The sequence below is a fragment of the Lactuca serriola genome, chromosome 2, assembly GCF_051521515.1.
Source record: "Lactuca serriola cultivar US96UC23 chromosome 2, Lser_US96UC23_V15, whole genome shotgun sequence".
NCBI lineage: Eukaryota > Viridiplantae > Streptophyta > Magnoliopsida > Asterales > Asteraceae > Lactuca > Lactuca serriola.
The window spans coordinates 22483141-22495754 of record NC_136409.1 but is presented as its reverse complement, the minus strand read 5'-3'; the positions used below and the strand labels follow the sequence as shown (position 1 = coordinate 22495754).

Below are 12614 nucleotides of genomic sequence, written 5' to 3'. Positions count from 1 at the left end.
CGATATTGCATGACTTTTTGGTCATCATTCATAAAATTGATGGCTTTAGTAATTTTATCTTAGAACCAGATTATTTATTATTCATATTTTATTTTAGGATGCTTCATATTTTTAGCATGCTATTACTTTCAAAGATTTTTGGTGTATCATGATTTGCAAATAAAAAATGTTTAAATCTTTTTTTTTTTTTTTTATAAAGTTTGATTTGATTTAGGATTTCACTTCAGTAGTTATATGATGACTTTGAACTTGATAAGTATTTTGGGACCTATTAACTTGTATATTTGGATCTCATTTTTCTGCCTTAGAGTTGGTTCTTATGAAGTAGAATACCCTTGATGTTATAGATTGCATTGCATATATTCAGATATCACACACTTCAGATTTTTAAAGACATTTCAACCTTTGTTTTTCATTATGTATCATTTTTAGTATCGCACATGCTAGCTGGAAATTATGTAATTTAGCCTTATATCACTATTTGTACTCCATCACATTTCTAAGCATTTAAGAGGAGATTGTTTGAGTATGAAATGCTCTACAATGATAAGTGATAACTAGGTTAGAATATTCCCTTTGTGTAAAGTATTATTCCTTTCTCTCTTAAAAATAGAAAGGGAAACTAGTCATTTTATAGCTAAGCATTATCAACTTTAGATAACTTCCAAAATAGTCTTTAAATAGGAGTATGTGACTATGAATTCCATTCCATAACCACTTGTTTTTTCATGTAATATCTTTCTCTTTCTATATATGAAACTATCATTAGAGTCAACATTGTATATCAGTTTATTTTTCCGCACCTAGTCAGCAAAATTGGTTCCAACAATGACTAACTAATACTATGATTTTTTACTAACATTATGTGATTCCCATGAGGTATAACGTGGATCGTGTCTATTAGAAAGTATCGAGAAGAAAGTTCTACACCTGAAAGAGAGTCTTACGTATTTATGGTCTATGATCGATATGGGAGGATGTATTAAGGTAGACACTACTTAATGCACAACGATATAGGTTGGTTAAAGTGGAATACATTCACATGAGTCATATGACAAAAAGGTTTGTTGCAATCGGAATGGAATATTTCACATGGTGAATGTTAGGCCATCTATGATGCATAAATCTGAAAGTTACCAAGTAAAAAAAAAAAGGAATGAGAGTAGGATGAAAGTAGTATAAATAATGATGTTGCAGTCATAAAATGTCGATTGTGGCAATCATAAATACACTGTGACTAGCGTTGATCAATGAAAAAACGAGGGAGGGATGATGCAAGGAAAGGAGACCCAAGAAGGAAATGAGAAGATAACGTGATGTTAGACACGAAGGATTTGATGCTTAACGAAAGCATGAACTCCAATAGGAGGTTATATACGCTTAAAATTAGGGTGGTAGAGTAGCACTGGTTCATTTTTTTGCATGTCTTAGTAGTTAGTACAAATTCATTCTCCTTTTTACTTGCTTATCTTTTCCTTATTTCTCCATTTGTCTCCACCTCCATTTACCCTCATGCACTACATGTATTTGTTTTTCAAACTTTATTAGTAGTATATGCTTTATATGGTTGTGTGATTCTACTTGATTCATGTATTTGTTCTAATTCTCACATATGATTGCTCACTGCCTTGTCTGTATGGATACAAGTTTGAGGTTCACATACATATGTCACAGGTTATCTTTTGAATTTGCCGCTCTACCCAATGATGGAGGCATGACCTGTTATTGTTTGACATCCACCCCCCCCCCCCCCCCACACACACACACACACACACACACACACATTTTTAAAATTGATTGATGGATCGTTCAAAATACTGCAGTATATTTCTATTTTAGACAACATAACCTATCTTTTTGAAATGGCGAAGCTTATAATATATTGCTATGTTAGCATAAAATAACAAAAGTCCATTTCTTAAATGGACAAATTTAGAATACGATGCTATTTTGCGTAAAGGGAAATACTTTGCCCAAAGCGAGAACTTACCTAAAGTAAATTACTATTGCTTAATGGAGAAAATACTTTCCTTAAGCTGCCTACTTTACTTTTATCTTCAAATAAGAATAGGAAAGTGATGCAAGAATATCAAAGATATTTCATATAACTTGATCCTTACATCTTTTACCAGCCATGAGTGTAATGCTACATTTGTTTCAATGGATATGACACGAAAAACTTTTTTCGGCTATTTTCGTTGACGAGGATAACGAGGACATTCATGTCTTTTGCACAGATAAGAGATCAAGACCGAGTCCATGTCCACTTTGTTCCATCTTTTTGGACCTGTTCTTCCATTGACATCAGTCACAGTCCAATTCATGACAAAGACAGTACAATGCATGTTTCACCAATAATCTCCACATGAACACAATCCATCTTTAAAATGATGAAACCTATTCGTGTCCCTAACAAATATCTCCCGCTCTTCAAACCTCGATATAAATTTAATAAAAACATGACAATCCCCACAAATCCTAAGGTTTTTAATCACTTGAAGACTAGAACCTCGTGAAGTATTCAAAATCCCAAGAACCACAGCCAATTTTTCACTATGTCCACACAAAATATGCTCCTTTTCTTGATCTTCAACATCTTGCAATACAAACGAAGTAACAGGAAAACACCCTGATTTCTTCATTTCCATACCCAAATTCTCCATTTTTTCTAAAATTTGAATCATTTGAGGATGTGATTGATCCCCTGCTAAAAGCATATGAACCTTGTTCTTTATCTCAATCCAACTACACCCCGGATTCTTTCTCATTCCCTTTGATTTCATCAAATCCCTAACTTTATCAACCTCTTTCCATAACCCTTTACACGCGTAAATATTCGATAACAAAACATAATTCCCGGGATTATTCGGTTCCAATTCGAATAATTTTTCAGCAGCCAATTTACCAATTTCCATATCATGATGAACTCTACAAGAACTAAGTAAAGCTCCCCATACACAACCATCGGGCTCAAATGGCATTTTTGTAATTATCGAATACGCGTCTTGTATTTTCCCCGCACGCCCTAAAAGCGTGACCAAACATGCGTAATGCTCGATTCTCGGTTTAATTTCATAATCTTTTGTCATTCGGTCAAAGTAATGTAGACCTTGTGAAGTGAAACCGCTATGACTACACGCCGATAGTAAAGAAGTGAAAGTAATAGAGTCGGGTTTTTGATCACTTTTTTCCATTAATTTGAATACTTCAAGAACTTGGGTAGCGTTCCCGTGCATCGCATACCCACCCATTATCGCGTTCCAACACGCGATATTGCGAACAGACATTCGATCGAAAAAAACACGCGCTAATTTGATTCTTCCACAGTTAGCATACATGTCAATTAAAGCAGTTCCTACATAAACATTATTTGAAATCCCGGTTTTAAGTGAGAACCCATGTGCGGATTTCCCGTGACTTAATGCTGCAATGTTTCCACATGCGGGAAGTAAACAAGGGATTGTGACATAATTCGGTTTTACTCCGGAATCTTGCATTTGTCTGAATAGATTAAGGGCTTCAATGTCTTTTCCATGTTGTGAGCAACAAGATATGATTGAAGTCCATGACACCACGTTTAATTCCAATTCTTGATCATGTAATTTGTTGAACGCTTTGAGTGCTTCATCGGTTAACCCGTTTCTAGCAAACCCTGAAATTAAAGCGTTACAAGCACCAACATCTCTCTCAGGCATTTCATCGAACACCTGTGACATCTCCATGGTGGAGTGACATTTCCCATACATGTCGATCAAAGCACTCACAATGCAATTATCGGATTCGAAACCGTGTTTGATTGCATACCCGTGGATTTGAACTCCTACTAAAGAGTATTCCAGGTCGCTAACAGCAGGAAGAACACTAGATATGGTTGTTCCATCTGGTTTGAAACCAAACGAGTGCATCTTCTGAAACATAATCACCGCTTCTAAATAATGTCCACTCTGATTAAACCCTGCCACCATTCCATTCCATGAAACTGGATTCGGCTCAATTCCTAGCTCCTCCATCTTACCAAACACGATCTTGGCTTCATTCACGTATCCTTGTCGAGCATAACCGGAAACCAAAGCACTACACGAGACAACATCAGGTTGAGTCATTACGTCAAACAGTTTGTGTGCATATTTCAGTTGAGAACATCTTACGTAGAAATGAATCAGAGAAGACTGAACAAACGGATCTTGACAAAGCCCAGAAGTTATACAAAACCCATGAACCTGTTTCCCACCTGTCAAATTGTTTGACCCGCTACAAGCTTTAACGACAGAAGGAATGACACGGGTATCAGGCAATACCCCATGAGATAGCATGCGAGAGAATAACATAATGGTATCACTGAAACGACCGAGCTTGGAGTAAGTGTGAATGAGGGTGGAGAATGAGAAGACATCTGGGTTTTCGATGGAGTTAATGAGGAGGTTGGCGTCTGAGAAGCGGAGATGATTGGCGTAGAGAGAGAGGAGCTTTGTGGTGAAATGGGTGTCGAGAAAAAGACCAGTTCGGAGGAGCTGGGCATGAGCTTGGCGTGTTTGTGAAAGAGAAGTTGTAGTTGTATGAAGGGAGTTGAGAATGGTGGTGGGGTGATGAGTATCGAAGACTCGAAGAGCTTGCCTTGACATTGTTGTTGCTGTATTTGCTTTTCACCCTCCAAGCTCCTTGAAGCATCTTTAACCGGCTTTTATTGGTCAAGTCCCCTAGTTAACCCGTGTTCGAATCACTCCAGCACCAATGTGACAAAATTACTTTTTTATTTTTTTATTTTTTTATTTTTTTTATTTTTTTTCCATGTATAGCTTTATCCCGTTACATGTAAATTTAGTCTTTGATATGAACCGGACTCGGTGAGGTTTGGTGCGGTTTAGAACCAAAACCGCAACCGGCACCGCATATGAGGTTTGAGTTATTTAGAAACCGTAAACCGCATCGCGAACCTGCAAAACAACATTATGCGGTGCGGTTTCTTGCGGACGGTTTATACGATTTATATGCGGTTTGACTAATTGTTTACTTTAAATTTAATGACAATACTAACATTATCATCACTAACGGCTCACAAAATGGTAATTAAAAAGTTTGGTGGTCATAAAATTATGGTCTTTAACTACTATCAATATATATAAGTTAAGAAAACCTAATGAACATAAAACAATGGTTACTGAAAGTTAGTTGAAATGGATTTGTGACAAAAAAAATATGATTATTGCATTAAATTTTGGATTAATTAAATTTAAAGAAATATTGATTCATTTCAAAAACTTAAGATAATGCCCACTAATTTAGGATGAACTGAATTAATAAACGTTATATCTGTAAAAATGTTTTTGTGTGTGTCTATATATATATATATATATATATATATATATATATATATATATATATATATATATATATATATATATATATATAGTGCGTTTTAAACCGTAATTTTGTAATCATAAACCATAAACCACACCAAATATTGCGGTTTAACAAGAATACAAACCGCACCACTATTGTTTTAAAACGTGTTATGCGGTGCGGTTTATTACACACCCCTAGATATGATAATTGAAATCTCATTTAGAATTATTGGTTGGATTTTTTGATTTCCCAAAAGGGATACAATGTTCGATTCCAAACATGCCGGTCCTAAGGAATTGAATATATTCAAAGACCCAAAATGAATCAAAGAAAAATGACATTTATCGTTATTATAAGTTTTGATTTTTAAATAAAAATATATAATAAAAAAAATTGGGCCTTGTGCGGCTGCCCACTTTACTCCCCTCAACGCTCTCATGATTCCAAGCTTTGTATTGTTTTCTATTTTATCAAAAATTTAAAAGTTAAATTACTTAGAAATTCATTTTCTCTATAAATCTTTTGTTATATAAATAAAATCAGTTGTGAAACCCGTATATTACACGGGTTGATTAAAACAAAATGTTAAGTATGAACGATTAAAAAGTTTATTTGAATTTGAAATTTGAAATAAATGAAAATTATGAGAAAAAAATGCAAAAATTAAAATTATATATTTAGTTATCAGAGCTGTGTACTAAACGAATTAATTATAACAAAATGTTAAACACAAATATTTAAACTGTAAATTTAATTTAATTTTAATATCTAAAATTTGAAATTAATAGTTATTATGGTAGGTTTAATTTATGAAAACTAAATTAATGATATATTTTGTAAATGAAAATTGAAGTAATTGACAAGTGAAAAATAAATATATTTCAAAATTATAATAAAATGATATGTGGCTAATTGCATGAGAGAATGACATTTGGCAAAATCATTCTCATTTATTAGAATAAATAAATAATTAGGGTAGATTGATATTTTGTCTTCTTGTTAACTAAATCCTATCGATAGAAATTTTAATTTTAAACTAAAAACAAATCAGTTTGATCAAAATTTGGTTCAAGCATTACTATTTATTTTGTTTTTATAAAATATCATCAAGCAAAATATGTTAAACTTTGGTGAGTTTATTTATTTATTTATTTTTGTTGACGTAAACAAGAGTGATTTTTTATAACAAAATAAGCGTGTTGCTTAAAACCGATTTTGGCCAAACTTTAGAGCATTTTATGTGTTTAGCCCTAAATTAAACTCAAATTAAGAGGCTTGTATTGCGTTTACACCCCAGGCCCCAAATATACTTGAGACGGCCCTATAGCGACGCCACTTTAGGTTTTACGGTATGGTTATAGAGTAATAACTTGGTGGTAATTCCACCTTAAGTAAACAACATCCCTTCGTAGTTCGTAAGAATAAAAACCTTATGACGGAGACTTTGTAGTTGAGTTATGATGGAGATTTAAGTGACTTGAGTCATGGACCACCGTAATTTCTTTCTCCTTTTTTTTTTTTTTTTTTTTTTTTTTTTCTACTTAAATTTTATTTATATAAAAGTGGTTATATGGAGCGGTGAATATTTCTTAAAGTGCTCTAAATATATACTAGAGCTAATGTGGTGTACTTTTTGAGTAAGGATATAATTGACCACTCCTTATAGCGTTAGCGGCAACATCATACCGGATACACCTGGTATTGTCGCTAAAGCTAGCATCGCCATTAAAGGCGTCGTTGTTGAAGTCGAATATAGTTGTGAGGTATCGAAGTCTATCTGAGTCAGTGTCGAAGCTAGTTTGTATGTTTTGTATAATGGCATTGTTAGTTTCGAAGCTGTAATGTTTAAGTTCATCATATTTTTTGTACGCTTTTGTTATCCCTATAAATATGGGATGGATACTAGAGTTAGAGTAGTTCTTGGAGTCTTTGACTTGTACTCACTATTTTTCTCTGTATCTTGTAAAAGTATAATTGAGCCAATCAGATCATATTTATATCGCATGTTCATAATTCCTCCTAAACTCTGATCTCGTTTCATATATTCGATTAATAACAACTACATTTGGTATCAGAGCAGGATTCATTCAGCTTTGATCTGATTTTCTTAAGTTTCAAAAGTTTTTGAGTCTCGTTCTAGATTTAGAATATTCCACTCTTTTGATTCTGAAAATCATCATAGATCATCTATTTTGATTCGATTCTGCATTTTGTTTGTTAAATCGAGTATTCGGTCTTTGATTTTTGGAAGTTTCAACCATCAGATCTCAACCTTTGAAGCTTTTCTTAAATTTCTTCCATATAACAATGGCGAATTTTAACATGAACACCATGACTTCATACTTTCATCTTTTAGGTTCATCCACAAAAATTCTTATGTTGATTCTAGAATTCTATGATCAATGGGTTGATCGAATGGAAGACTATCTGAATGGAATTGATGAAGATCTCTGGAAATGCAGTGGTGATGATGTTTGTTCTCCAACTACGTTATAAACTGTTGGAACTTCTACTACCAATCCAGATGTTGCTCAACAAACAGAAATTGCAGAAAAATGAGAAACGATGCTTGTGTGAACTACGTGGTGCTCTTCCACCAGTAGCTTAGATATATGTGCGTAGTTGCAAGACATCAAAGGAAATTTGGGACACGTTGAAGGAGAAGTACCAAGCAGTGAGAAGACAAAGATAAGCTTAGTTAAGCAATGTCTATTAGAGTTTGGAGAATTCAAGTAGAAAGAATGAGAATCTATTGAGTTGTATTATGATCGTCTGAATGAACTAATCTACAAATGCTGCAAATATGGAGTCATAAGGTCAACAATGGAGTTCAATTTTACTTTCATCAAGGGGCTTCACAAGGAATGGTGCAATGTCCGGTTAATGATAAAAAGTCAACAAAGCTTCGACTGCTATTCTCTCAATGATCTCTATAATGTGTTGAAGACACATTAAAATGAAGTGAATGAGATTGTTGAGGAAAGAAGAAGTGGTTTGGGTGGTCCTTTGACACTATTGTTGAAGGTTGATAGCAAAGAAGCTGAGAAAGAGACTGTTGAGAACGAAGGCTCGGAAGATAAAGGTTTGATCATCAATTCTGTTAACGAAGCTGCGAATTTTTATTCGAACAATTGAGTGAAGAAATTCTTCAAAAATCCATTTAATCCAAAATAAAAAATGAATGAGATGAAAGGAAGTTTTTCTGGGAAGAATGTGAATGATGAGAAGAGAGTAGAGAAGAAGGAAGTGAAGACTGAGGAAGCAAAGATAGAAAAGAAGATCAAAGGAGATTCTAGATTTGATTGCCATTATTGCAATAGAGCGAATCACATGGAAAGTGATTTCATGTTGAGAAAGCAAGATGAGAAGAAGAGTAGAGTAAAGGACGGAGCCTACTATGTGGAAAGGCTTGAGGAAGTGAGAGCAAATACTAAGGGAATGTTTTGTTGGGTTTTAAGCATTCTAACACTCCTAAGTGTACATGCAACCCTAAATACCTTGGATCTATGTTTTCTCTATTATACATGCAAATAAGAACTTCCAAGGTATTATCCTAATCTAGCATACAAAACAATGACTATAGCAAGATAGAATACATACCTCTTTGATGTAGAAAGTCTTCAAGCTTTAAGAGCTTAGCCCCAATAGTGTGGAAGCCTCAAATGGAATCACACAACACCAAATAAACTTGGAATAACTTGAGAGAATTCTACACTCATGAAAATCGGCTAGCCCTTTTTCTTCACACACTAGTGGCCGATTTTGGTCAAGAATAAGATGCTTATATAGTTAGGGTTACACCATGTAAACCCTAATTGACATGGCCTTTCATTTCCATGATCCATGGGTACAAATACACCATGGAGCATCCATGGACCATCCTATGGGTTTTAGCCCAACTTGATTATCCATGGAGCATTAGCCCACTATACAAGTATGGATGATTTACACAATCAACCCATATATTTAATTAGTCTTCTTTTGATCACTTAATTAATCCTAGATTAATTCTTGATCAATACTAATTAAATAATCTTATTATTCTTATTATTAATATACTAGAACTTATAATATATTAATAACCATAAGTGTCTTATTTCTCTCATTAAAGTCTATCCAAGTGCATGATGCCATGCAACCCAAATGGACCATGCCGGGTCGGGTCAAGTCTTACCAATTATAGTTATGGACTTAGACATTAATCCAACAGTCTCCTACTTGGATAAGTCTAAAACTATTATTGTGTATGACTTCAGGAACCAACTGGCAATCGTAGCTCTCAAAAGCTTCTGTCGAACTCTGACCTTGTAGATGAACTCTGACCTTTGTCAATGACTTTTCCATTAGATAAGGGATCATATATTCCTCCATTCTAGATATCGTATGGACTGAGACATGGATTATAATCATTCTCTCTGTCCATTTGTTGTTTCCCAATTTCCGATTTATGACGACTGACTAATTGAACAAATCAAATCAGTCCTGGCCCGACCGAGCACTTCCATTTGTCATCATCAAATCATCGAGGGGCCCACATATATCGCTTTTATCCCGAAGGTAAAAGGAATGGATAAACTTCGACTCATATGGCTTGTTCTACTACTTGTTGAATCATACACAAAGGCACGTTTTATAGCATCGAGTTACCAAATGCGTTTTCGTGCAATCAATGTACAACCAACTCATAGTAACAACTCATATATCTAGGTTTGAAGAATATAAGATATTATCGTCTCATGATCACTCGTGATAAAATCCATGAAGTGATTCCAATGAGCGCGGGTTGAATCCAATACTCAGAACTTATGAGCACTCATGAGTGTTGTAGCCCTTTGTCCAACACCTTAGACCTTTACAAGCCAACCCATGACAGTCTTAATTCATATCTACTTCCAACATATGACCGACTGTGGATGGTTTGAATAACTTAGTCATTCCGGAAGAATAACCTAGTTTATTCGGGAAGTCAAAACATGCAAAGTGAAACACAATAATAATTGAATCCAATATGGTATCAAAACCTATGAACATAAATAAAACACCTTTTATTTATCACCATATGATTACACATTATTCATTGTATACTGTTTCAGCTATCAACTTTATTCTTGAATTTAAAACAATAGTTGTCTCATGCTCCAAGCATGTACACTATGTTTTTTTTTCTAAACACTAGTCATGCCACACACCAAGTATACATACTATGTTTGTCTATGATCTTTACTTTGTGAACTAGATCAATTGAACATAACTTCAATGATTCTCTTTTCACACTCCCAAATCCTTACTGCAAATGCAAGAATTCCAAATTCATGCCATTTGCTGAAATCTATTAGATTCTAAACTTATATGCATTGATCCTCTTGTAATGATTATGCACAAAGTCATAAAGACTTGACAAAAAACATTACAGAGCATTCCAAAGGAGATCAACTCCTTGGAAACATCCTTCTTGCATTAAGTTTCCTTAATCTTACACAGATTGAAAATTCTAACTTTGAAACATTTCCAGATTCCATTTTGACTATCACTTCTGAACAAGAGTTGCCTCCTTACAGATTTTGTCAATATGGTCCTTCCAGAATTATCACTATACTTCCAACTGTCCTTGAGCAACCAATCTTTGGTAAACCTTAGATTGTCCTCGACAATTGTTTAATCCTTTTAGTCATATCCAGTTCTAAACCTTTTCCCTTCTTAATGCCCTAGGCATTTGGAAAATTTTAGAAAGGATGAATATAGCACATGTAATCGATCCTATATCCGAAGCATATGGGACACAATTCATGATGTCTAACATAAAGACTAAACCAGTCTTTTGCTATAACATTTCCATTTCAATTTGCCAAGTTCTCATAATTCAGATTATGAAAAGGGATGCCGTAATCATAATCGAATTTTAGAACGCAAATAATGGACCTATATACAGAATTTCCTTATGTTGAGCCATTCCAACATGAAATTCATATATATATCCTTGACTAAATGATTAAAACCTCACGATCTAAGCTTATAGATTTGAGATGAAGTATAATTTCCTCTCCCTTAATTATAGAAAAACAACTTTTCCCAATTGAAACCTTTTGTTTTCTATAATTAACATTGCTAACTTGCAATACTTATCATAATTATCATGCTCCCACTCACATGATGATTATTAGCATAACACTTATGCTCCCACTAGCTTTGACATGTACTCAGAAATCAGCTGGACTTCTAGAAATCAATACTTCATTGACTTTCTTACCAAAGTTCAGATTTCTGATACTAGATTGTTTTGATAAGACTTTATCAAAATCATACACCTTCCCTTAGATAGCACACTTGTGTGTCTAAACAATTATGAAGAGGGATGCCGTAATCATAATGGTTAGACCTTTTTGCCACTTCTCACAAGTCCAGGTTAGTGTGCCAGTAAACCACTCACGCTCCACTAACGACTTTGAGAATGAAAATATCACAATTGCTTTCTAGCTAAAATCTACTTAGTGAAAGTGTTTCCTCACCATCATTTTCATGAATCGGAGAGAAACCTTATGACACTTAGATTTAATGGTGTATGTGTTCTTATCCATGTGAATTGTCAAAACCATAGTCACAGGAAAAGGATAATGACAAATCTAAACTCATATGGACTGAACTCAATCTTAACTTCTTGCCACCTGGCAGCTCAAGGGCCTGCCATTGCTTCCAAGTTGTTATGCAACAAATTGAGAACTCTAAGAACTCATATGCAAAGCCAAATTTAACTGGAATGGGCACAGAATATGTCAACACGATAGGTTATAAACCTCAAGTCGTGTGCTAGTGAAGAACTTCAGGTTTTATTCTTGATTAGTTCTTGAGACTTTCAAGACCTTTAAGACTCCCACTGTCCTCTTGACCTATAAGACTCCCTTGTCAAATATCCAAGAGATAGTGTGGATTCTTATCAAGACAAACACTTCACACAATTGGCCTAAGTTGGTCTTTGTTTTATCCAAAACATCACAACTTACCAATTTCAAATGTACAAGAGTATAAAACTTTTACTCTTACATTTGACAAGTGTTTTAAACCTTCTTTAAGACATGTCACTCAAGTTACAATCTTGGAGTATGACTCTAAGACTTGTATTGGAACGAAGTATGACTCATCTTTTTGATTTAACCACTTCAACAATTCAAGTTCCTCTTCTTAGTCATAAGAATGCACTAAGATTTCCTTAGAGAACTAATTGTGCTATGGTTTCTTAATCATTAAGATGATCACAAAAACTGATACTAAAGTAC

At 34.3% G+C, this 12614-nt stretch overlaps 1 protein-coding gene across 1 annotated transcript; it reads right to left on the bottom strand.

Annotated features, from left to right (window-relative positions):
- Window positions 1–2218: 2218 nt before the first annotated feature.
- On the bottom strand, window positions 2219–4639 carry LOC145086055 (Pentatricopeptide repeat (PPR) superfamily protein). The gene has a single exon (XM_079023777.1). The coding sequence runs from the start codon at window positions 4620–4622 to the stop codon at window positions 2349–2351; it is 2274 nt and encodes a 757-aa protein (XP_078879903.1). The 5' UTR covers window positions 4623–4639; the 3' UTR covers window positions 2219–2348.
- Between the last annotated feature and the right edge of the window lie 7975 nt (window positions 4640–12614).

Bases quoted from the DNA above. Each gene is read 5' to 3' on its own strand.
- LOC145086055 (XM_079023777.1), bottom strand. From the start codon at position 4,622: ATGTCAAGGCAAGCTCTTCGAGTCTTCGATACTCATCACCCCACCACC.